The sequence below is a fragment of the Lepidothrix coronata genome, unplaced genomic scaffold (genome assembly GCF_001604755.1).
Source record: "Lepidothrix coronata isolate B3197 unplaced genomic scaffold, Lepidothrix_coronata-1.0 Scaffold116, whole genome shotgun sequence".
NCBI lineage: Eukaryota > Metazoa > Chordata > Aves > Passeriformes > Pipridae > Lepidothrix > Lepidothrix coronata.
Window position 1 is genome coordinate 2,562,001 of NW_016690296.1, and position 26,165 is coordinate 2,588,165.

The 26,165-nt window shown below is 42.3% G+C and overlaps 2 protein-coding genes across 4 annotated transcripts; both read right to left on the reverse strand.

Annotated features, from left to right (window-relative positions):
• Window positions 1–1,076: 1,076 nt before the first annotated feature.
• CCNA2 (cyclin A2) lies at window positions 1,077–6,953 on the reverse strand. Of its 2 annotated transcripts, XM_017825180.1 has the most exons (7): window positions 6,828–6,953; window positions 5,831–5,946; window positions 5,275–5,498; window positions 4,524–4,728; window positions 3,684–3,797; window positions 3,285–3,418; window positions 1,077–2,858 (listed from the first exon to the last, which is right to left on the reverse strand). In XM_017825180.1, exons 1-7 carry the CDS (start codon window positions 6,841–6,843, stop codon window positions 2,807–2,809), a joined length of 861 nt encoding a protein of 286 aa, XP_017680669.1. In that variant the 5' UTR covers window positions 6,844–6,953; the 3' UTR covers window positions 1,077–2,806. The 2 variants fall into 2 exon arrangements, with proteins under 2 accessions (XP_017680669.1, XP_017680668.1); XM_017825179.1 differs by lacking the exon at window positions 6,828–6,953 and having other exon boundaries at window positions 5,831–5,968.
• Window positions 5,476–25,919, reverse strand: BBS7 (Bardet-Biedl syndrome 7). 2 transcript variants are annotated; one of them, XR_001876462.1, is made up of 20 exons: window positions 25,813–25,919; window positions 25,583–25,648; window positions 24,353–24,415; window positions 23,352–23,527; window positions 22,607–22,793; window positions 21,862–21,934; window positions 20,857–20,973; window positions 19,802–19,932; window positions 18,997–19,081; window positions 17,501–17,603; window positions 16,750–16,942; window positions 15,801–15,875; window positions 14,696–14,761; window positions 13,311–13,450; window positions 12,283–12,447; window positions 11,733–11,842; window positions 11,525–11,628; window positions 9,932–10,055; window positions 8,581–9,101; window positions 5,476–5,486 (listed from the first exon to the last, which is right to left on the reverse strand). XR_001876462.1 is itself a non-coding variant. In XM_017825178.1 (19 exons), the coding sequence occupies exons 1-19, from the start codon at window positions 25,846–25,848 to the stop codon at window positions 8,965–8,967; spliced, it is 2,151 nt and encodes a 716-aa protein (XP_017680667.1). In that variant the 5' UTR covers window positions 25,849–25,919; the 3' UTR covers window positions 8,422–8,964. The 2 variants fall into 2 exon arrangements, 1 of the variants encoding a protein (XP_017680667.1); XM_017825178.1 differs by lacking the exon at window positions 5,476–5,486 and having other exon boundaries at window positions 8,422–9,101.
• Between the last annotated feature and the right edge of the window lie 246 nt (window positions 25,920–26,165).

Sequence of the window (26,165 nt, forward strand, 5' to 3'; positions counted from 1 at the left end):
GTATTTACAAGAGCAAAGTAGGGCTATTTTACATGTGACCTCAGTGTTACATGAGCTGTGAACAGAAGTTACTGTTGCAGATGTTGCATTCCCCAAATGAAGTTAGGAATTTAATGTAAAAGAAAATATAAAATTGCTCCCAGCCATGCAAAGCTTTAGTCAAGTTGTGCTCTTTTAGAATGGGACCAACACACAAAACCTTTTCTCTTTCCTTGTTGCTAACCCAGTGCATTTTCTTAGTGTCAGTTCTTCCAACCCAAAGTCACTGTCCTGAGTACAAAAATGGGTGAAGATGCAGTTTCTTCTTAATTCCATGGTACCACTGGACTGTAAACTTCTTCAGGAAAAAGAACAGCCTTTGCACTGCTATTTCTCTCTTCACACACAACATCTCATCGCTACATTCCTTAGAGCCTTCTGTTTGAAAGGACTAGAAGTTAATGATTAGGCTTAACAGTAGTACAGTACAATTTGTTCAAAGCTTAGTAGCGAAAGCTGGAATTGTCCCATATTAACTTCAGAAAATGAGGCGGTGGAAAAAAGATAGTACTTACTGCAGCAGCAAGAGCTGCCAGTGAGGAAGGAGGAACGTAGTCATGCTGGGCAGAGGTGCCAGCCCAGGACTGATGCTTTTTTGTTAGGCTGTAGGGGAAGGCAGGTTGATATGGCAAAAGTTAAAGCTGAGGGAGCATGGAAGAATTTTTGTCTGTGTTATTGTAACAGTAACAGAACAACTTCCTTGAAACTGGAGCAAAGGTGTTTCATTAGGCAGTAAATCAACACTGAAACCCCCTGAAGTCCTTTCACCTCAGTACTGCTACTTGCTCTGTTCTGGGGAAAATAATTCAAAGCCTTCCTTTAAGTGACCCTCTTTCCAATGTTGATATTTCTCAGTAGTCTTGGAATACACCACTAAAAGGAAAGGGAAGACAGAACCCAGTTTCTCAGGAAGAGTGCCGTGGCCTGTTGTCTTCAAGTAATAATTGCCAGTCAGCATTGTGAGTTATCTTTCCAAGGTCACGAGCGTGGAAAACACATTCCTGTATATACAAACTCTCACCCCTGCAAGGTTAGTGTGTTTCCAATCCTAAGCACCAGACATGATACACTGTGCAGGCTGCCCCCAGATAGTTTCAGCTTTTACAGTGGCAACCCGCTGAAATTAGGCTCAATAAAGGCTAGTGACCAATGAAATACTGTTCTCCCATTAAACATTAGAACATGCATAAAAGTCCAAGTGTATCTTAAGAAGCTCATATCGGCCAAAAAGACCTCCTCTGCTGCATATTTTGACAGGATAAGCACCACTCGATAGTTTTGTAACTGAGGTGGTTCACGGAGGGCTCAGACTGCAGGGGTGGGGGCAGAACAGTACGTTTGTAGTTACTGAGATGAGACCTGTGAGTTGTCTCACATTAATGTGCTTGCCAGCTTGACAGAGGGCTGATGATTTAAAAAAATTTAAATAGCTCCCACCCTGACAGCTGTTGGACATCTGTGGAGAGTTTATACTGCTCACTACTGGGTGCCCAGATAAGCAGACAGACAGCGTTGAATCAGCTTCAAGTCAGAGGCAAAGATTTCACCCTGCCAAAAAGCTTTAGAAATGAATGCCAGTTTAAGATGGCAGTACTTCTCCTCAGTGGTTTTAAGGTATTAGCAAGACCACTAACATCAGATACAAAAACTGTTTATTGGCCAACCTGGAAATGGCTTAATTCAACCCCACTTCTGTGCACTCACTGCTTTACATGCAGAGAACAGCAGGTACAGGGCAGCATCACTCCATTTACACAGGCTGAAGGTAAACATCCATTGGATCTAATGCTGATTATGTTTGCTCATGTAACAGAGTTCCAGAACTAAGGAAAAATACAACCAGTTGGTCTACATTTTTGCTGCGGAGGAACTCTCTCCAAGCATGAGGGGTGTACAGAATCCATACAGTTCTGCACGTAGCCCATCCATGCCAGAAGACATTTCCTCCCCTTGAGGGCACAGAGCAGTAGTTCACCCTCCTGCAGTTTAATCCCTCCACCACCCTTAAAGAGGTACAAGGTAAGCAGACTGAAGACTCTTTTTTTTTAGTAGGTATTGATGGGCTTTGGGGACAGCTAACATGTCCCTGGGAACTCCATGGGTTTATTAGTATCAGTTTTACACATGCACAAGAAAATACCTGTAGCAAGACCATTTTCTATGTAGTGGCAGCGAGAAGTATGAACTGGTGTGTAGGAGTTTTAACCGTGCAGCCCCTGCAGCAGAGCACTCAGCCTGATGAAGCTCTGGCACTAAATCACAAGGCACATCCTAAAAGAGGCTCACGAGTCCATTCCAGCAAGGTGTTCTCCTCACAGCCATACAGTTTCTTCCGGTATAATAGACATGAAGCCACACTTTGGATCTATGCTAAGTCTCAGTTTAAACTAGACAGTATAAAAATGCTACAAATACTGCTGTGGAGCCCAAGTCTTTCTTACCCAGAAGGAGAAAAAGCCCCACTATAATAGTGCACCCCTAATATTAACGTTTAGGCTATAAGTAGTTAGGCAGTCTCAGACCTCACACAGTCTGCATGGTTAATTCTGTGCCTGAAGAAAACATTTGGATAAAAACACGGTTAAAACTCTTTAACAAGATTGCATGTACAAAAGATTTACATTAAACCCTCATAAAACTAACTTCATAATTAAAGTCATCAAAGCCTGTATTCTGAGTGATCACATCTAGAATTCTGAACCACGTTTAAAACTGTACATCATTTCCTGGTAATATACATCTCTTGAAAAGATCAGTCTCTTGATTATTACAATAAGTTTAGTGTGTCTGGCGGGTCAATAAGCGATACTTCATGGTACCTAGAGAGGGAAAAAAAGATGCAGGATGTCATCTTGCTCCAGTGCTGTCTGCCACAAAGAGCAGCACACACACTGCAGCAACATTGCCCACAAGGCAGGAAACACTTTGGGGCTTGTTGGTTGCCATGCCCACAGAGATTTTTAGGAGCATCAGGTATCACCAACTGTAGGAACATCAAGAAAACTCCTCCAGTTTCCACCTGACAGTTCTGGCAGAGACAGAACACCAAGTATTGCTCAACAAACCACCGTGCAAAAACCTGGGGAAGTCTCATCACCATTTCACTGAAGTGGTGGGTTTGGTGAGCAGAGTCTGCCTGAAGGCTCAAGGTGCACCCCACACCCACACCCTGACAAGCAGTTACGTGTTAGCACAACTCAGGTGTAACCCCCCTGGCTTCTCCCAGCATCTCCAGAGATACTCACTTTGTACTCTTGTACTTTTCCCTTATGGACTGTTGTGTGTGCTGGGCTGCTTTGAGGTAGGTGTTGTGTAGGTCCATGAGGCAAGGCTTGATGTCTTCAAGGGTGTAACCAGTTACTTTGCACAGGGATTCAGGCTGAGGGAAAAAGGAAAGGAAGAGGGATATTGGAACAGTTCTGTTCACTTATGCTCACAACCTCCAGTGGAGTTTTTGGTTTGTTGTTGAAACCATAATACCCCCCATCCCACTTTTCAAATACCAGAGGGAGCAATCCCTAATTAACAGCCCAGGAGCACGGAGGAACTGCAATTCCTGCAGCCCAGCCTCAGCATTCAGAACTGTGTACAAATACACTAAACACACAGAGGCACATGAGGGCTCACATTTGAGTGCTACATACCCAAGTTCGTCCAGTGAGTGTGTAGTCTGCTAAAAGAAATGCTGCAGCAGCAATAACTGATGGCAAGTATTTCAGGTAAGGATCAGCATCAATTAGACTCAGCTCCCCAAGGTACTGCAAGGGAAACAAGAAAGGGAGTCATCTACTTCCAAAAGGAAGAGGAAGATCATTTAACAGTGGCACCAGAACCCTAATTTAAGCTTTACAATCCTACCATCAGTTGGAGCAACAGCTTTTATTAGTTTCTACTTACTTTCTCATTTATCATCTCCTGCTAAAGTGTTCCCAACACATGCTTTTCCCAGCACATTTTATATTTAGGGATATATGAGAACTAGAGGAAAGAACGTAGTCAGGTCTGACCTTTGCACAATGAGACAAAGGCTGCTGTTTTAGGAGCTCTGGTAGCTACCATACAGCTAGGATTTATTAAAACTTTAGCTGAAATGTTATCTGTGCTCTGCTTTAGAAATTACCCTCTGGATTTAGAACTTGCTGCTTGTTGAGGGGAAAACCAAAACAAAAGCCCTTTTTAGCCAAAGTGGGTGGGTATGTGTGGCAATTTTGGATAAGAGAGAGGGAAACTTCTATCTAGCAGTGAAACAACCCCCAATTTAAAGTTCTTTAATCTCTGCCTGCTCTGAGTAAGTGTGCACGCTTGAGCCAGGCCAAGTGCCAGCCTCTGATAAGAATGGAGTATCCCAAACAGTAAGTGCAATTGGAGCATTAGCTTCCAGCAGTGTGGCACCACTTCTGGAGGAGCACACTTCCTAATGTATATATATATCTCTGCAATAGAACACTCTAGTGACATGGGCTGAGCCAGTAATTCTTACTTACCATTGAGAGGCTCTCCATTTTAGCATCTGTCTGATGATGTAAAAAGTACTGGGTGAGGAACTGGTTGATTGTTGGAGCTGCCAAGTCAAATGACAAAACCTTCAAAATTAAGTGCTCCATCCTTAGAACCTGCTTCTTGGTATAGGTGTCATCTGTGATGTAGACAAACTCGGCTACTTCGGGAGGGTAGATTTCTTCAAACTTTCTGCCAGGAGAAATAGTTATGAGTGAATAATTGAGTGCTAGAAAACCAGATAACCAGCAACATTTAATGAAAGTGAGCACACTCGTTTAAATTCTGACTTGGGAAGCAGGTGGGCAGTGGCACCAAACAAGTTTCCTGCACTTGGTTCAGTAGCTCTTGAATCAGCAGAATTTGAAATTAGAGAGCTACAACAGCCCGATATTTTAGGACTAAGCAGTTTGGGATTTGGAGTTACTGAAATTCCAGAAGAACCCACTAAACTAGTAATTGGTGCAAGCCAAACTTTCTTTTCACATGCCTTATGCATATGCATACTTCAAATACTCTTTAGATGCCTGCTGCTGCAGCTGGAAAGGATGAATCCTCACTCTAGGGCAATCTACAAAGACAACTGCCAAGCTTTTAGGTGCATAACTCCTGATTTTTATTCTAGTGTGAAGCCCTCCTGAGTCAGCCCAGCTATGGGCAGCAGAACAGTGATAGCCACAAGATTTCCATCCGTGGGAGACCGGCAGGTGGAATTTGAAATGAAGTAATTTCACTTACGATGCAAGCAGCATGGCTGCAGTACCCACAAGCTGAAGTTTTCCTCTCAAAACAGACATTGAAGAAAGAAACCTATCAATGTAATTTACAGCTAAGTGCAGGGTTTCATTCTGTAGTTTGTATTCTTCTCCAACTTCCACCAGCCAGTCCACAAGAATAGCCCGCATGTTGTTTGTGATGTCAGGTTGCTTCCTCATGTAGCCTATTTTAGGCTTGCATTTCACCTGTAGATTTAGATGACAGACAAAGCTGAGTTTGGAGCAAGCACTGGTAGGGAAGCAACTGTTTAAGCTCAATTTACCACAGTTTAAACAAATCAGAAGTAAACAATGGTAAGTTCAGGATCAGTAAGTTATGTTTCTGTAATCTTGCTTTGCAGCTTCCGTTCAGTGCATGGCACAATAAACCGGTCTTATGCCTACAGCATCTCATCTCTCCCTTTCTAGCAAGCTTTAATGTAGTCACTATAGCAGTAACTCATGTTCAGATGCATTTCTCAAACCCAACCCCCTCCCCCATAAGCTGTAAGCAAATTAGAAAAGAGACAGCAGCTCACCTCCATTTCCCTAAGGTACGTATGGATTTCGCTGATATAGTCTGGCACATTATTAACGTTTGGTTTTGTCTCTTCGGTTTCTGAGGTTATTGAAATATCCATAATACTTGGAGAGTCTAAGCAGAGGATAACAGCCATGTTAAAATGGGCACCATCAGAACACCCCCTCACAGCACAGGGAACCTTGTGCAGGCTCTCTCAAGTAGACTGGGAGTTGAGGAGGCTCTAGGGAAGCCAAAATGTCACGGCAACAGGGATTTTTCCCCTTCCCCTTTCTCTTCTCCCCCCTAAGAATAAAGGGATGGAAAACTCTCTTGCAATTATGTAGTGCTCAGTCCATCCCGCGTTACCTTGCTACATAGATGTGGAACCTACAACCTTAGAGTGTGGCTTAAAACAGGGCTTTTTGTAGACTGCAAAGTGGACCACAATGAAGTGACCCCTCAGATATTCACACAAGTCTTACAGAAGACAGATCTGACAGTTCCCATCTTTTACATAGTGGGAAGAAATACTTGCACCTCTACAGGGTATTTCCTGGGAGAAAAGCCTATTACACCTCAGGATCTGCCTGAGTAAAGTCCCCTTCTAACTCTGTAGTGCTAGCAAAGGGGGAGGCCTTAAGGCCTGCTCTCGTCTTTAATCTGGTTTTCTCTCATGAGGTACTGATAGTTAAAATTACAGTATAAACTTAAGAGTATGAAACTTCCTGGGACAAAAGCGCAGAGGCTCAGGCAATGGACTGAAGAGCTGTTGTATCATGGTGACCAGCTCGAAGGAACCAAACCGGCTCCTGAGGCAAACCAGACCCGTCTGTGTCCCGAACTGCTCCGGGACCTGCAGCCCCCCATTTCGCTCTGGAAACCATTTCCCGGGTAAGACCTCGGCACGACCCCCCACGCTTGCCGGGGGCAGGGCACTGAGGAGAAAGCAGGTGGGAGCCCAGGCCACACCGAGGCAGCGCTGCCCTGCCCCGGGGCCGCGGGATGTCACGTACCGAAGCTCAGCTCCATGGCGTTGCCCAGGGGGGCCAGGGGCCGCCGCTCCCCCAGGACACACACGGCCGCACGCAGCCCCAGCGCCGCGTCCTCCTTGTGCCCCGCCGGGGCGCCCCGCGGCCGCCGGTCCCGCTCCCCATCGGGCTCGTCCACATGGACGGAGAAGGGCTGGTGCCTCCCCGCCGCCGCTCCATGGCCCTCGCAGCCGCCCCGCGCCGCCTGTGGGGAGAGCGGCCGTCACTGCCCGGGCCCTGACAGCCCCCGCCGCCCCGGAGCCCCGCTCCCCCCTGCCCTCACATCCCGGCCCCCTCACCTGCAGGGAGAGCCCCTGGCGCTCCTGCGCGCCCCGCAGCACCCCCAGCGCCACGCGGGGGCCGGCGGGCGGCGGCGCCGCTTTGCCGCCCGGCGGGGGGATGTTCTCCTGGTTCTCCTGCTCCAGCATGGCGGCGGCGGCGGCGGCCGGGGGGGCCGGGAGGGGACACAGCGGGGAGAGAGCACGGCGGGGGGAACGCCGCGGCGGGGCCGGGGCGGCGGGGCCGGGACGGGCGCGCCTGGAGCCGCCCGCGCCGTTCAAGTAGCCCGCGACTATTGAACCGGCCAATGGGCGCGCGGGGCGTCACGGCCGCGCCGGATGGGGCGGGAGGGGCCGCGCAGGGAGGGACGGGGGGAAAGAGGGGGGAAAAAAAAAAAAGGGAAGGGAGCGGCCGTGACGGGGGAAGAGCCGCGGCTGAGCCGCTCCCCCGGCCCGCAGGAGAGGGAGGGAGAGAGGGAGGGAGGGGAGCGCCTCGGGCCTCGGCCCCGGGAAACGTGTGTGGGAAACGTGCATGTCCAGCGAAGGGCGACAAGGCTTGGGAAGGGTCTAGAGGACCGTGTCCCAGGAGGAGCGGCTGAGGGAGCTGGGGGTGTTTAAGCTGGAGAAAAGGGGGCTCGGGGGGACCTTTTCGCGCTCTCTACCGTTACCTAAAGGAAGGGTGTAGGGAGGTGCGGGTCGGTGTCCGCCACCGTGCCTGTGGTGAGGGCACAAGGGGAAATGGCCTTGATCTGGGTCTCCCCGGTCTCAGCTTATCACAGAATCACGGAACGGTTTGGGCTGGAAGGGGACCTTAGAGACCAACCAATTCCAACCTCCTGCCATGGGCAGGGCACCTTCCACTAGCCCTGGTTGCTCCAAGCCCCATCCAGTCTGGCCTTGGACACTTCCAGGGATAGGGCAGCCACAGCTTCTCTGGGCAACCTGTGCCAGGGCCTCACCACCCTCAGATCTTAGTTAGGATGGTCAGGCATTGGGATAGGTTGCCCAGAGAGGTAGTGGAGTCTCCATCCAAGGTGGTGTTTAGGAGGCATCTGGATCTGGCGCTGGGTGACATGGCTTAGGGGTTACAGTGCTGGGTTGATGGTTCGACTTGATCGAGGATCTTAAAGGTCTCTTCCAACTTTGATAATTCTGTGATTCATTGTCCCTTTAAGGAAGTTGGCCTTTTTTACTTGTGAACAGATCTCCATATTCACAGGCCGGTTCATCTCTTCTAATTTTAAATAAAACCAAGTGAGAAGTAATCGGGAGATTTGAAATGAACCACAAGGATGCTAGAGAAGCACAGAGGAAGTTTAATGCCATCCATCATTAAACAAGACTTAACGTGTGGCTTTAAATGGAGCTGTCTTCAGTCCAAAATTCAGAGTTCTCCCCCCTCTACCTCAGATACATCAGATCTGGTGAGATCTGAGATTCTCAGGGCAGGAGGCAAATACTACCTATCTTACACACACAAATTTCTTCCATTCAAGTCTCTGGAAACCAGTTTCTTCATCCATTCTTGCAGCTGGAACAGAGACTACTCCATGTTGTCTTTAACAGTAGTGAAAACATTTTTGCCAAAAGGGTATTTGGTATTTACATCCGATTCTAAGTTTTCTTCAGCTATTAACACTGTACATGGAACCTCTGCAAGCATTTAACATACACAACAGTTTATATGAAATTTACTACTGTATCCAAAATGTAATAAATATGAATAAAAGCTAAGAGCTGACAGTACAACAAAAGAGTAAAAGCGCTTTTCTTAAAAAGTGTTTTGGACTTAAATATTGAAATGCCTTGATTAAAACCAGAAAAATTACTCTGCTTTTTCCTTGTCAGGCTGCAGCATCAAAAAAAGCAATTAATCCATCTTGATCACAGCCATCCAGAATTTCCAGGAGGAGAGGAACTTTAGTTTTCACATTGGTGCCTTTAAATTTAAATTTATCTATGAAGAGATCTGTGATCATACCTGCAAAGATAAAATTCCAGGAATTACTCTTTGCCTTGTTTTCAGTAAGAGATATCCCTACTGTTAACTCATTATTATGTACTAACTATCCTAGTTGTTACAAGACTTTTTTAACTTCATGTTTTAAATAGTGGTTTGATTTTAAACAAACACAAACCACTGTGAGCCCGGATTCCAGATTCATTCCAAAATGTGTATTTCTGCCTTAGAACTACCCATATCTGAAACACCAAAAAGGAAGGAACTATCACAGGACAGGTAACAAGGACTCTGCTTACACTGTACAAGCTTATTAAAGTGGGTGTCTGGCAGACATTCCCTGGGCTGAAAGATGTATGGGAAACAGCAAAGAATGTGACAGAATTTCCTTCACTAAACGAGATCATCTTCTGTGAGTCTCCCTTCCCACTCCTCGTGCATTTTTTTTTCCTCTGATGTTTTGCAAAACTTCACCCCCCAGAAATGCTCATTTAACTTGTACCATTCTTAAAATGCCATCCTGACTTTGAACGCGCTCCTTAACCACGTCCATGAAGACAAGGATCACCCAAATATAAGCAGCTGTCTATTAAAAATTTAAAAAGTGGACAAGTCAGTTGCAGATAATCCTGGCGTGTTCATTCTCAGCGATATGCTTGTGTGCTCCAAGCCCCATCCTTGAACACCTCCAGGAATGGGGAATCCAAAAAACCTCTTGCTGAAGCTTCCCATGTGTACCCACTCAAAGTATTTAAATTCTGCTAATCCTGACTTCTTAACTATTGCAGCCATGCCCAGCGTGCTCTCTGGACATGAAATCACATTTAAATAAAGTAGAATTATCGACAAACCATAAAGTCTCTCCAGATGTGCAGGTTGTCTCTTGTATTCCTCGAGCAGCTGATCTGCCTCTTCCAAAATGGTGCGATACTTTGGGAGCAGGAAGTCCACATTCCCTTCATGAACTTGTAATTCCTCAAAGACATTTTAAAATCATAAGAACTAACAGCAGATAAGTATCATAAGAGCATAAAAGCAAGAAGAAATTAAGCTTGGGTCTGACAGGAGGAAGTACTTCAAAGGGAACATAATCTCCTTTTACACTAGCAAAAGTTATTTTCAGAGTGCCTCATTTGCTAGTCTTCTAGTGAAGTGTCAGATGTTACTTGTCATTTCATAGACTAGATTCTCAAAATCCTGTGTATTACAGCTTCCAGCTCCAAGTCCTGCCAGAATAGGATCACGCCACAGCCCTGCCCCTACAGACTCAAACCTTGACCATATCTTCATTTTCAGAATAAGTGAAGTCCTAAAAAATTGTAGCACGTGCTGAAGTCTGAAGGTAAAAGTGGACTCTGAAAGTATCACTCAATCATGACAGCAAAACGTTTTGAAGATCTGTTCTAAAATGCCTCAGTCTACCATCAGACCAATCGGAGGTGGTTGATAGTATAGATCTTTTTATCCTCCACAGAAAGACTCTTCTAGAGAAAAGTAATTATGTTGTGCATTGTGAGTCTGCTGGGACAACAGCTTTCATCAATCACTAGATTATTTTACTGCCTATCAGTAAGTTATCATCCAAAAAAATGAGTGATTAAAAAAGTCGAAGATCTGCTGTCTAAAAAAAGCCTAAAAAAAGCAAGATATGCAACGTCATTATTGCACAAACATAATATGCATTAAGAATAAATTCTCTATTATTGTTTACGGCCCTGGTTTGCCAAACCCAGCCCAAGTAAAACGCTTTCAGTGATAACAAAGATACACATTATTTTCATTGGTAGTCAGCTTTTCTATTAAGTACAGAGTTCTGACAACAAGTAGTTGATTGCCCTGAAGGACAAGAGAGAATTGGCTGTCCATTTTCATCTCCTCTCCACCTAAATAAAAAATACCGAATTGATGACAGCAAGTTTTTGACAGTGAAGTCCTGGTTGTTGGAAAAAAGTCCAAGAACTGAGACAAGCTAACTGTTGAGGAGGGTATTAAGCAAAAGATTGAAAAGCAGATAATGCAGAAATTATGAGACACTGGGATGAAGTTCCAAAGCAAGGAAGTTGCATCTGGCCTGGACGATCAACCCCAGATCTAAAAAACTTTTAAAGGTTTGTGGAAAGAGACACAGGAGGAACTGGAAAATAACAGCAGGCTAGAAGAGAACATTAGATGATAAAGCTGGCTGCCTTCTGCTGTCCCATTTCAGCCTTCTCAACATCAGTCAGTAATCCTACGTGTTAATCACTAGTTATATAACAAAAATGGGAATCTTCCTTGAAAGAAACCTGTCCCCTGGACATTTAAAACACATGATTTAATTTAATTCCGGGGAACAGCAGTGGAACAGATCCCCACACGACACACATCTGACTTGAGCCACACAACTTGGTATCTGACAGCATAATCCCCCATAAAAACCAAACCACGACAGTTCAGATACTTACTCTCAAAGCATCTATTAAGTGAACCTTCTTGGCCAGCAGCTGCTGATACTCTAATTTAGGGTGGATGAGCTTTAGAGTGTGCCTCACAGATTCTTCACTGACATCTAGCAGGGAGTGAAAAGAACCCCAACAAGCAAATGAATACTCTTTCTTCCACTTACAGGAATATCAAATGAACTCAAGGACTAAACAGAGAGGAAATTTTTACCATATGATATGTTGAGATTAATCTTTCTTTTAGTGGCTTCTTTGGAAAGCACATCTTTGAGGATGGATATTGTAGAAATGTTGTCAGACTTAAAATATCCCTCACCTTTTCTAAAAAGGAAGAAAAACTTCAAATGAACAAACTTATAGATTTGTCCCTATGTTAAAAAATAAGGTCTTTAAATTAATGCCCATTTTTGTTTGCATGAGCATTAAATGCCTTTGAAGTTATTTCTGCTCCTCAATACAAACAAATGGAAGTTGGAAAACAATAATATCACTATATTAGCCAGCTTTGCTCTTTATATTCTAAAAACCAAGCCTTTCCTACCTGGTAATTTTGGGTTTTTTGGACTAATTTCAAGAGAAACCATATTCAGGTTACAGATTGCATCATTACTGGATAGTTCTCACCTCTGGTAATGTCTGAAAATCCTTTTTAAGAAAGATTGCTGCTCTCTTTAGGGGGAGTTTTGAAGGAGCTGAGGGTGGAAGGCTGAACAGTAGGATGAGTGTGAAGTGTCACACTGTGCTTTAGCAGTTGTATATACCTGTAAGTACTTTCAAGCTGCGTTCCCAGGAAGGTGTTCTGAAAATAAAAGGTGATACTGTCCCCAGCAGGAGTCTTTTCAGGCACCTCAGGCAAGCAAAACACAACCCAGGAGTGAATTTCAGCAAAGCTGAACTGGCCTTTGAGCATCAGGGTGTTCATGGGTCTGTGATATTAAGAAATTAAAAGAAAAAGAGGACAGTTAATAGTTAAGAAGGAGGGACACTGTCCATATAAAATAGTTCCACATAGTGTTTCCCTTTTAATCAAGACCTGTAAAATCAGATATCTCACTAAGCAGAGATTCATATTGTAGATTACAGCTACCAAGTTTTTGACAAGTTTCAAGTTGTTAAACCTGAGATTTAGGACAATGGTAAACAACTGACAACACAGCAAATATGACTAAGAGAGAGCCTCAACAGTCCCTCATGCTGTAAACCACCTTTATATCAAGAACAAGACATAAAGGAACCCATTTGCACACTGAAGACTTTGGTATCTTCCCTTCAGTCTTTCAGGTTTGGTTTGAACAAGCAATTCCTTGGAGACAACACATGATGTTGACTGAGGGTGGGCAAAAATCAATTAGAAATTGCCCGAAATGCAGAATTCCTAACAGAAGGATAAGGGTAAAAAAAAGTCATGGCTTAGTTTTGGGGCCAAGTCAGCTATGAGAAAAATATTAGATGAAAAGGGTGGAGTGGAAAATTAGGCTGAAACTGAAAAGACTGTGGTTACTAAGACAGCAGAGTTTCCTTTCTACCACACCCTCAGGTCTACTAACACATGGGGCTGCACCATAACCCAGGGAGAAAAATTAAAAATAACCTGAAAACAAGAACCAAGAATGGCAAGGAACCCATTTAATCCACATTTTCTATTAAGAAAGCCATAAAACAGAACTATAGGCTCAAAACTGTAGGTTAGGGGTTCAAAATTACTATTTAAGTTTACAGCGCAAATACTTCAACTGGATTGTGTCCCTTTTTCAAGAGAAAAAAGGCATTGGTTTTTCTTCACAAATACCTGTCATGGTCGATAGAATGAGTTCTCTGATGAAGGGAAAGTGGTTTAATTTGATACTGATGAACCTGACAGGTTTTTGGTTGAATTCTTGGCGTTACATACGCTTGAAGTGTCCCGTACTGACCTTCAATGGAGCGAACCTGCAGAAAGGCACAACCCACAAAAACAGAAAAGGGAAGAGATTAATTCACCACAATTTGGTGAATATTCAACATATATTAAGGAACTGAAGGAATTTAATTAAGGAGTTCAAATACAGGTTTGCTTTATGACCTTGATTATTTTATAGGGTCTCAGAACTCAAAAAGCAATGTGTTGCAGGAAGACATCCATTTCAATATTTTTAATAAAAAAAAGTTAGTAAAGAGTTCTCTTTGGAAATAAAATCACCAAGACTTACATTGTCTGCATGTGCACAGACAAGATAAAAAGAAGAGAATAAACTCCAGTGGCAGGTGTAAGTCACTGGAGATCCTGAAGGTACTGCAGCAAGGTGGCAGCAGAACCTGTGCAGATCAAATCCACCACACTGGGAGCCAAGTAAGAGTGATAATAGAGTGTTTGGATGACACACAACAGCAAGTTTATAAATGTTTTTGGTGGGAGTAAAAAACCCCTCTTTTTGTCTACTATGAATGCATTTGGTTAATTTTTCTTGTGTTATTAATTCTTTACCTGGTATTTTCAGTATTAAAGGTGGCCAGGGTCGTATCCCTCACCAAAACCCACATAACCACCCCCAACTTTCCTGCATTGGGTGCACCTTATACAGGCTTAAATTTCTGATGATCATCTTTTGACTGAGAGTTTTACACAAACATATTATCAGATTAGGAGGCTGCAGTGAGAAAGAGAAAACTTAATGCCTGTGTGCACATTGAGGATTTTCCTAATCATGATTTCCTTCATTATTTCCCCTGGTGGTTGCCATAAAACATGTGAATTTGGTGGATCATTAAAAATAAACTCCAAAGCACCCACATGCCTTTAGTATAATGAGCTGGAATGATCGGATTTGCTTCCTCTCCGAAATACAAATCCAGTCTCTATTCCCTGGTTAGTTCCCAGTGGAACTGCCTTCAAATGGAGGATTATCAGTGCCAGAGCTTTAAGATCCACACACTGCCTCCAGAATCCAGTACTTTCCTGATCTGTGATGTCCCCCACTGCTTTCATCTGAGGGAAATTCAAGGAGGACCTTTGAGGTAACACGTTTTTATAAAGAAATATAAACCCCATATTAGAAGGTTCTCATGAAACGACCAGCAGCAGACACTGGACTGATCATTTCCTTAGGCTGAACACTCAGTCCAGGTAGAGAACTCTCCACTCCTAAGCAGGAATAACCATTAATTTATTGTGGAAAATATTTTGGAGCATTTTACCTTAAGTTCAAGTCTTGTGGTGTTTGCTTGGCATCGGTAAGTTGCAAGAAGAAAGTTGCTATTTGGCTGCAAACAGAAAAAAAATAATACAAAATAGGTCTGTGGACTCACAAAATTTCCAGCTGGTGTGTTGACTGTAGACTTGTACAGTAAAGTTTTTGATTATGTACAGCTATTTACAACAATGAAATAAAAAAAGTCATCTTTGGTTCCCCTGAATATTCTAATAATTTTAAGTATGGCAGAGTTAAAAAAAAGTTCTCTATATAAGGAGAAAACAACCAAAGCCTTTTATATTCTTTAATATCACCATAAAGATTACCACATATACCTTCCTTTCATCTAAAAAATGCATGTCAGCCTGCCCCTGCAATATCAGTTCAACTTCCAAAAAGTAAAGCAAGATCAGTAAGGAAACACACCAAAAAAAGTGCTAAATTGATCATCATAAATGACCAGAAACTTAAAATTAAAAGCTGATTTCTAAAAACTTCAGGTCACACCAGTGATGGGCAAATTTAGTTCTTTAAAACAGAGGAATGTTACAAGGAAAAAGATTTCACAGAAGATTTTCATAATCCTAAGGTGGTGTCTGGATTTTTTCCCCAGAAAATCCCTCGGCATCATTAGTAATTCTGTAACTACTTAAGCCTGTAATTATTATATAAAAAAATGCACTAAACATTTGACTCTCCACACAGAGGAACTTTCACATTCTAAAGAGATTTTTCAGAAATGAACCAAAGAAGAAATATAACATTCTTCACCTAAATTACCTTGAAGTAAATATCTGATTCGATGACATCCAGAAAAGAGAGCAATAGCAAATGTGTCCCTTATCAGGCTGGAAAAAAAAGCAAGAGGGCAGCTTCTCCTGGATCCTTTTGTACATATTTAGCTGTGCCTTATGTCAGGACCTGCCACTAACTCCTAATTCTGCAGTATCTCTAAAGAAGCTGAGCTCTCCAAAATTACCAAATGAGTAGTTAAAAATCAATATATTTGAAATCACAAAAATATAAATCCAAGTCCTATTTCTACTACTCAATATTAAGAGTTTTCATCAGGTGATCCCCATAAATATCATCTCTTCTGTTTCACTTACCTCAGAATCACAGCTGCTAAAACTAACAACGGCAGAATTTTTATCCACATCCAGCAAGTCTATTGGGACATCACTCTGCAGAGCACAGGGGGAAGGAAAAATAAAGAGCTTAAGTTCCTGAGGAGCTTCTAGTGCATTTATCCTCTAACTGTCACCAATCTTTTTAATAGGCAGAGGCAATGATTGCTTCATCCAAGGGGTAAAAGCCTAACAGACATGCAGCTTACTACTTAATCCTGGAGTAACATCATGATCTTCCTCTTATTCTCTTACAGAGTCCTGAACTCTTGTAGGGTTGGCTTACAACAACGTCAGTGTAAGGTATGTAACTGTCTTTCAGTCAGAAAGGGTAGATTAAACAATTTCATTTATTCTTCACTTAGCTACTTAGCTATATCAGATAATATAGAGCTGCAAATCAGCTGTAGCTTAGCATTGTTCTGTAACATCCTTAATAAAAGTAGGATTTTTATTAGAAAGTGAAAAACAAAATCCTGCAGTAGTTCTTTCACCTCACAAATCTCTCAACTTGTCACATTTTTCTCCCCAAGCACTTCCCAAAAGACGGTAACTCAGTACCACAACTTTTTCTGAGTCATCTACCAAAGATAACATTAATTTCAGCTGATGCAGTAGGAGGAACAATTAATTAAGGTTGCTCTACTGGGCAGCAGTATTTATCCCCAGTTGCACACAAATCAGATGCTGTTCCACTCTGAAAGTGCACAGGTGGCCCATAACATCCTAAAATTAATTTTCCACTACAGAGGGTACTTAACTGGCGAATTACAATCTGCACCTCACTGAAGATTTAACTGGTGTTTAAATAAGGACGTGCAAAAGCAAACACAAAGCTGCAAAGAAACCTCCTGGTACAGCAGGCACTTTGGCCTGTTTTGGCAATGTAATGCTGCTCTGCTCAAGCCACCAAGAACAAACCCACACCCACCTGCACCAGGACATTATCTATGGCTGTCTGCACCTCCAAGATGAGGCTGTAGCTGGCATCGTCCTTGTTTAACGTGAACTTCTCGTTCACACTGAAGGCAGGTACTGAGGAAACAGCAGTGCTGGACTGAGAGGACTGCTGGTATTTCTCCCTTTCCTGAAGTACTTTCATCTGTAAGTGTTCCAGTTCATTCCTAGAAAAGGGAAACAATTTATAATGTCTTTAAAACGGCAGCTAGAAAAGCTACCATAGAAATTATGCAGATTAAGCTTGCAAGGCAATCATGTTTATCTCCTGTCCTCAGTTTTTCAGCCAGAAGTGACTGGTGACTCCCCTTCCACATACTGAACAAAGACAAAATATAAACTATATCACATGGAAATGTAGGTTCTACAGTTCCTTGTCAAAAGAGATTTCTCTGAGACACAGGAAAGGACAACTTTTTTTTCCTTCAAGACTGCAATGCATTTTGAATAATATCCTACTTTCCTGCCATCATTTAGGAGCTATAGGGCAGCAGAGAAGAAGGGAATCTTATTTTGCTGATGCTGAGGAAGAAGGCATTGAGACATCATCATCACATTCATGACTGTGAAATGAGGTTGCTATTCATTTCTACTTTGAAAAGGTCTGATTCCACTTCTAGATATATTAATGATACAGAAAATCCAGCGAGATAGGAAGGGAAAAATGACATTTCAGCTTTTAACATTTCAATTCTTCCATTTAAATTTCTTTCTAGTGCAATTACCTTAAGGATGAAATCTTGTTCTGCATTTCTTGGCTTAATTTTAGTTCTTCACCTGATCCACCTTCTCTATGGACAGGTTCTGTAGTCAGTCCTGTCAGCCAGCCTAAACCAATATATGAAATTTATATTCCTTATAAGCTAAAAGGAAATTCTACACTCAGCTATTGTACATGTGGAGCTATGTTTGTTCCAGATATTGGGTAGAGAGAATAGAGCCTAATTTAATCCTTTTCTGGAGGATTAATCTAGACACTGAGCATGATTTTTTATGGGTTTCATTCTTAAAGTGGAAAACATTACTTATTCTTTTTCATTAAGTGCTTTGAGCAATAAATCCCTCTGTGACAGTTTTTAACTGAGCACTTGAATTTTTTCCCACCTCTGGTTTTCTGACAAAACCTCAAATAATTGTCAGGACTACAGCTGGAAACAAAACAAAAGCTGTGCAGCGTGTTTACAGCAAACTGTACCCTGCACAGTGGGCTTAGAGATTAAATGCTGCTGGTTGAAGTGAAAAAAAATTATCTTTTTGCTCACTACATTACATTTATTTATAGAAGCAAATGCCAATTGATTACATTCTGACACCTCAGGCACGATATGCAGACTTGAATGGGTGTTTATAGCTCTAGCTACCTGCCAAAATCAGTCTAGTGCACATCCTACCAGAGTTTACCTTTGAAAACCTACAGGTGAATATGGGCTTGCCCTTTTTTCTGTCTCCTGTGATTCATGAATCTTTATAACATTCCCACTGAAAGAAGCCTCAGATTACTTTGGCCACAGTACTGTTGCAGCCCATCATACCAAAACAATTCATATGAGGTCAGGTAGAAGAGTCTTTTGATCACTCAAAGACCACTTAAAAGAGGCACCTGAACACCATTACTTGGCAGTAACTAACTGAGAATTATATCTTGCCAAAGGACGTGATTTTGAATACAAGGAGTTCCAGTTGGCTAAATTTTAGCCCTGAAGGTAACCCAAGATAGAGAATTAGCAATATTTTAGCCCCAGCAGTTGACATATGCAGCCTGTTTACCATGACCTCTGTGACAGTCAGGCCAATGGCTCAAACCCTACAGAGGAGCTGCTGAAATGCCTCACAGGGGGGAGCTTTATTTTCTACTGAAAGCAAAATCAACCCCATTTAAAGCCCTGTGAAACTGCAAAGGAACGAAATTTTGTAAAAGACGGGGTAAAAAAAGAAAGCACATCTATCACTAATTTTGATTTAAAGAACTTATAAACAGTTCCTTTGGACATAACATATTCATTATTTCATCATAGTTAGGCAACAGTCTGCACCAAAACAAATTGCCAGCCAGAACACACGAAGAATATCTTAAAGTGTAAAACCCTCATAGTTTAATAGTATTCTGTTTCCAATCAGCACAAAAAATTTCAGAGCTCTGAGCTGCACTAAAAACATAGCCTGCTTCATTTTATCACATCACCACACATGGAATTTATTGAGTAAATAATATGACGCTTACCTGAGTATGTGGCTGCTAAAATTTCATCATAGCCATCTTTTCCTACACAGCCACCCTGGATTGAGGCAATGCTCTCCGATAAAGCCTTCAAGTAAACACATTCAGGCAGAGGGAAATATCACTGCACTCAGTTTAGAAGTCTGGAGGGGGGTTTTGTGGGGGTTTTAAGGGTTGTGCTCCTCCTTCTACCTGCATTCCAAAATACCTATGGAGATGCACAATATCTAGACCTACAAAATAGTAGCTGATGACTATCACAGCTAAATCTTGGTGGTTTAATAAATACATTCCAATTCTACTCCACTTGAGAAATATATTAGAAAGTTTAAAGCAAAACACTGATAGACAATATTTTTCCATCGGGAATTAGCAATCTGACTGAAGGCTGAAATGATCTCTGTGGATCCAATCTGCTCCTTTAAACAATTGATAACCGAAGTCATTATGCTCAGTAAAGTCCTGACAGTTGACATTTATTATTTTGCACGTAAAACAAACTATACACAACATGGGGTTGTTTTTTCACTGAATACTGTATTAGGTTACACCAGGAGAGACTTCAGCAGTCAGCAGAGCCAGACCTTCAACATACCCTCTACACTATTTTGATTTGTGCTCATATCAGGACTATTTCACTGTCTGATTATTAAGTATTAGAATGCTGATTTCAAATTCATATTGTCAACATTTTCAAGTTAAAAACAAACCGCATATTTTAGTGGTAATGCTCATGTAAATTTTGAAGGACGGATAACATTGTAAAAATTAATTCTTTCCCAGCAGAGTATGAGGAATGTGGGCTCACATAATCATGTCGAAGGACAGGCTCATCCGGGCTCTCAAAGGCATAGATTTCTATCATTCCATCATCTCGCCCAACAAGTAATTCCTTAACTCCATCTCCCAGAATGTCAAAGCTGTCAAGACATAAGATACCTAAAGAAGAAGAAAACAAAGCTGTTTGCTTCATCTTTATTTGTTTACGACACAGTAACACAGGCCACGCTCTGTTACAGGGAAAGAGACTCTCGGTCGGCTTTTGAGGTGTAATTAAAGATATTTCTGGGGGAGTCCTCTAGAGGGCTCAAGTCCCTCATCTGTGCCAGGCTGTACAGTGGATTTTACAGCAACGAATTCCAAATAGAAACTGCTGAATAGACACCCCTTCTGATGGTCAGATCACTTACTTATGAGGGGTTTAACCCTCCCTCATCAAACATTTCCCCAGACGAACTATTTGTCTGCCCTCACTGCCGTAACTTTGCCAGTTGAAGAAGCAAGTATTCTTTGTTTCCTAGAATTGACTTGAAGCTAGGGGTAAATGGAATATGAATTCTGGGTAAGATGACAGAAAGAGGGTTCTGACTGTGCCAGGCCTGGACTAGGTACTGCTGCTTGACACGTACTCAGTACTTGCACATGTGGAGGCAGCCTATGACAACTAATCATCTCTGGACAGGAAAGAGAGTTAGGGTCTGGAAAAAGGAAAAAGCACTGAGAGAGTCTGTACAAGAATTAATATGAAAACAAAGATGGAATTTAACTTTCAGGACTCCTTCTTATTTCATAGGAAGAGTGAGGACATACTAGAAAGCATGAAACTAAAAAACTGTGAAAACAAAAGCACGCTAATGTACTGAAAATAAAACGAACACAAAACAGAAAGCAAGACAAACTCATTGGAATAATTTGCAAGAAAATCAGAAGAATGAAAGAGACCTTAGTCATATTAATATCACACACTCACATAATTAAAATATTTCTCCAAAGTAACTATGAATAAGATTTCTTGAGTTTTCTACTTGTAATAAAGCCTCAAATATGCTGGAAAGCTAAAGAGTGAGAGATTGAGACACGTACCTCCTCTCTTTTTTTCATTTCCAATTTCCCACTTGTGTACAGGCTTGGTACCAGTGATCTGGGTAACACCCAGTTTACCATCAGAAGTTCCATACACAATTTCTTCCCCAGAATCACCTAAACACAAACTGAACTTAGAATCAACACAGTTAAGTACGCCAATTTAAAAAGGCTGTGTAGTTACATTCTACAGCCCAAGGGAAAATACTAAATTAGTGTTGTGTAACAGAACTGTTAGGCTTCCAAACAAAAATCAAATACATGAAACCTGAACCCATTCTGGTAATTTCTTCATGACCATCACTACTCTGCCATGACTGCCCACCCTGCACTGGAATTCTGCCTAAAACCCATTCAGAATCCAATACTTTAAATTTCAGCAAAGGTAGCTACTCAGTTGTTTTTACAGAAGAGAAACAGAGAGATCCATTGAGAACACACCTCCAATGCTCAGTGTTGTGCCAAAACTTCAGTAATTAAAACTATTTTCCAAACAGCTCTCAGTGTTGTTGTGACACAATCTAACAAACTAAATTAAGCACCAGATTAACACACTAAAGCGATTTCTATTTGGTTAGAACAGATTAGCAAGAAGGATGATCAAACTATTTTAAGCTTGATCCTTCCAGTCTTAGTTCAATATTCCTAGCCATCCATGGATCCCAGCTATGGAATTCCATGTGTTAGAGAAACCCAAACCCAAAATTTTGACAAGGCCCCTGAAAGTCCAGTTTGTATTTACACAATGAGATCACTTTATATGTCACTGCTCTTGTAAATGGCTTTCAATTAAATGTGAATATCATTTAAAACTGTCTAAAACACTTTTATGTGTGTGTGTATTCACTTGTCTGTAAGAAATGACTTCACACAGTTAATTTTATGCTGCATTTTTTACATCAGCTTAAAATCGTGACAAAGTAATCCACTAATACAAGCAATAAAAACTTTTAAATGCAGTAAAATAGCATTAGTTAGTTATGTGTGTATTCAAAATCTTGTTACCCCCATTTCCATTGCTCAGAGCAAGAACAGTAGGTGGTCCAGGAACTTCTATTTCATACAGTAAATCAGATCCCTAAAGACAAAGAGAACTATCTTGAATGAATTTGATTAAAAAAAAAAACAAACCAAAACCAAAACCAAAACTAAGAACAACCCCAAAACACCAACCACAAACCAAACCAAACCTCGCAAGGATAAACTTATTGTGGATCATAGTAACATAAGCTTCACTTTTACCATCTCCCAACACCTGTGGGAGAACCATTTCTAAGCCAAAACAGAGTAAAGTTTACAGAAATAAAACCTATGACTCTTGAAATGTGTTATTATTAAAAACAATCCATGAATTTGGCATATAAATTTATCTAAGCACTTAATATCACTCAGACTTGTCACAACAGTAATTTGTGAGAGCAAGAATTTCCAAACTGATAAAGATTTGAAGAAATTAAATGTTTATGTGAGCATGTTTAGTTAGAAGGGACTAATTTGTCATCTACTTCCACCTATGAATTCCAAAGTCTATTCATAGTGGTTTTATCGATCCTCATGCAGCAAGTTTATAACCATGATTTTCCTTTAAAATAAAAAGAATGTACCAGCATTACAGCCAGCAACACTGCCAAATAAGACACAATACACTTATCCTTCTGGTGTTTAAAACATGCTGATTACTGATTCCCTTAAGAATCAGCAGAATTCTGTAGCATCAACACATCAAACATAAAGAAACAAGTAAATTAACCTGTAAAACCCTGAGGAGTCTATCCTGACATGCAAGCACCGGCGTAATGCACTTCACTTTGTCCACAGGAAGGCAGAGAACATCATTGATCTTATCTCCTGATAGGAAGTAGTGCTGGTCCTTGCAGTCACAGTAATGGTTATAGATGTAGCTTGCACAGAGGAAGAGATCTGCTCCTGAAATATGCCTGAGGAAAAGAAAACACTTCCTGGAGCGTTTTCCCAGTACTCTTACCCTTACTACATGCTTGTAGCTTCAAGGTATTATGGGGCCCTGCAAGCTGTTCCAGTTTCAAAAGTTCCCTGTAAATGTTAAAACTACATGATTTCTGTAGCTCTCAAATTTCCTGTTCTGTCTTCAGGTCTCCTTATAAAAATTTCATCACTATATTTTTTATATATTCATTCTTCTCCAGCTGATTTATCTGTGGCAGCATCTTACAATGTGATCCAAAGAGAAAAACAAAAACCTTGTTCCCGTTCTGCTACAGGAAGGGTATAAGGACATGACACACTGTGGCAATAACCCCAGCCCTGCTCATCTGCATTTGCACTGTGTCAGTGCCTCCAAACCCATCCCAATGCCTCTCCCAAGCCCCTCTAAACTTCCTAAACTTCACTGTGATTTTCCAAGTTCATTCCTACATGTCAGTGTTACCTACAAGTACACGATACAGTGAAAAATAATTGAATACAACCATAAACTAACAATCTGCTATGAAAAAAAAGCAAAGTATCATACATACATAGCTTTGATGCTTTCAGTAAGGTTAGTTTCAAAGGAAAGAAACTGCTTCCCTCTTTTTGTGAAACCTCTAACTTCAGGTCCTATAGCCACAAAAATTTTCTCCTGTGGTGTGTTAAGAGCTCCTCCCAGCTCCAATCTTGCAATTTTTTGGCCTGGTAGTGTCTTGAACACTGGCTGTAAACAGAAAAGCAATTTTCATCATCATAAAATTGTATTTATGGTAATCTTTTAACAGAACGGATAATTAATTTGCTTTACAATTTCTGGAAAAACTAAGACACTATGGATTATGTGCAGAGGAAAAACAATCTGCACAACTGCCTTCAGAATCTCAGAGCAATCAAGCATTTTAAAAATTAATAAATATAAAAATTTTTAATAAATTAAGACTTCACTACCTCAGTGTTATTCATCCACATAAAAAAATTCACTGCTGTCAGCTGATTTTGTCTGTGAATCTTTTTTTTTAAAGAAAAACCTACACACACATTCCCTCTTACATATTGCATTCTTATGCCAGAATACTACTTAGATTTATTTGTATGGCTGTATAACCCTTATGAGCTAACCACGAACTTCCTAAAGGAGAAAACAAAACCCATAAAACAAAATAATATTTTTTTTTTTTAAGCTGGGCATAAAAAGCAATCAGTTTGTCAAAATCCCTAATGTGGTTTAATGACTCTCTGCAGGTTTTTGTCCCAGCACAGTAACTGTGTCAGTGTACAGGCCTGAGCCCAACTTAACTGCAGAAGAAAAGGTGTGGAACTGACTTTCTTTGTGATGATCCACATGTAGTGTCTGACTCCAAAACTGTGGATGTGCTTGACCAGCCATGAAATCCTCTTGCCCCCACCACAGTATCAGGTATCAGTCCACAGCTCTACCTTGACACCTTCCACGGGTATCTTATTTGTCACGTCAGTAAAAAGAGACTTTCAAAGTTCACTGGGGAGAATACTTCAAAAACAAAATATTAAATGGAACATTGCCACTTACCACAGCTTCTCCTTTTTTTATGCTGAAGCATGTAACGACCCCATCCTGATCTCCAACAACCACCTTCAAAAGTATAACACGTAGTTATTTTTTTATTACACACACAACTATGTTCTTAAATAATGCTTTTTCTGTATTCACAGAATGCTATGGGTTGGAAAGGAACTTAAAGATCCTGTCATTCTGACCCCCTCTGCCCTGGGCAGGACACCTTCCACTATCCCAGGTTGCTCAGAGCCCCATCCAGCCTGGCCTTGAACACTTCCAGGGATGGGGCAGCCACAGCTTCTCTGGACGACCTGTGCCAGGGCCTCACCACCCTCACAGGGAAGAACTTTTTCCTAGTATCTAATTTATGCTTTATCAGTTTGAGGCCATTCCCTCTCGTCCTGTCACTACATGCCCTTGTAAATAATCTATTATAACATTAATGGTATTTCCATATACTTAAGGACTTTAAATTCTAGAGTACTTAATTCCACAGCCACAGGGGACTGTGCTTTAGAAATCTATATGAAGTGCTCTGGATGGGACACTGATCAGTAGTTCAAGTAAAAGCATTTACAATCCTTTTCCTGCTTCTAAGCCAGCAACCACGAGGGGAAGATGCATTGGGGAAGAGCTGTATTTTCACACTGAGACTTTACTATTGAAGCAAAAAAAAATGCACTGTTGTTTTTATTGAGTTTTCCTAACCAGGCTTCCTTAATTTGAATTTATGTTAAGGAAAACTTAAAAAGAAATATTTCATGGAATCATCAAGGTTGGAAGAGAACTTTAAGGTCACCAAGTCCAACCACCAACCAAGCACTGCCACGGTAACCCTTAAACCACATCACCCAGCGCCAGATCCAGGTGCCTCTTAAACACCTCCAGGGATGGTGACTCCACTGCCTCCCTGGGCAACCAATTCCTGACCATCGTAACCGTGAAAAAGTCTTTTCTAATATCTAATCTCAATCTCCCCTGTCTCAATTTAAGGCTGTTATAAATACAGAAATAAGAGAAGTATGCAAGAACTCCCTTGTTGTTTCAGCAATGCCTTCCTCATTCTGAAATCTTTCCAAGCACCAACTTAGGTGGTTTTTTTTCCAAATAAATAAAAGTTTTCCAAAGCTGGGTCCCGCAGTCGTTCCCCAAGGAAACCCGGGGGGATGATTAAGGATATTCTCGGGACGCACTCCCCAGCCAGAAAAGCCTTGAGCTGGAGCACGCAGCCCCGGGCGGTACCTTCTGCGTGGCCTTTTTCCCCGAGGCGGGCAGGAGCCTCATGGTCTTCTGCGCCGTGACTCCCACCTGTGGAAGAGACGCTCCTGAGCGGGCACGGCCGCTACCGGGATCCGCCAGCGGGACCCGGCACCGGGCACCTCGCAGGCCCCGCCGCACGGCTCCCCCTCCCCGCCCAGGCCACCCTCGCTCGCCCGGGGCCCTGCCCGCCGCCGGGAAGATCCCGAGCCCACCTGCAGGTAATCCACGCGCGCCAGGCCCGGCTCCATCGCTCCCGTGGGATGCGGGTCCGCCCGTCCCTCCCGCGGGCACAGCGCGCCCCGCGCCCCGTCACCGCGGCAACCCCGCGACCAGCCCGCCTCCCATTGGCTGGGCGGGCGGCCGGGGGGCGGGGCCTCGGCCGACCGGGCGCTGCGATTGGCCAGGACGCGCCGGCGTGGGCGGGGCCCAGGCCAAGTGGGCGGGGCGTCTCGCCGGGGAGCGGAGCCGGGATCACATCCGTGCGGACTGTCCAGGCTCCGGGTGCCAAACCGCGGACGGAGCGGTAGAGTAGGAATGTTTTATTTTAACAACGAAGCGTCGTTGG

Coding starts and splice junctions, on each gene's coding strand:
- BBS7 (XM_017825178.1), bottom strand. CDS start 25,848: ATGGAGCCGGGCCTGGCGCGCGTGGATTACCTGCAG. Junction 20,974..21,861: donor TCTGAGCAATGGAAATGGGG/GTAACAAGATTT, acceptor GTTTGTGTTTAG/GTGATTCTGGGGAAGAAATT. Junction 19,082..19,801: donor CTGTCCTTCGACATGATTAT/GTGAGCCCACAT, acceptor GTTTACTTGAAG/GCTTTATCGGAGAGCATTGC.
- CCNA2 (XM_017825179.1), bottom strand. CDS start 5,968: ATGGCTGTTATCCTCTGCTTAGACTCTCCAAGTATTATGGATATTTCA. Junction 3,798..4,523: donor AAATGGAGAGCCTCTCAATG/GTAAGTAAGAAT, acceptor TTTCCCTTGCAG/TACCTTGGGGAGCTGAGTCT. Junction 2,859..3,284: donor GAAAAGTACAAGAGTACAAA/GTGAGTATCTCT, acceptor TTCCCTCTCTAG/GTACCATGAAGTATCGCTTA.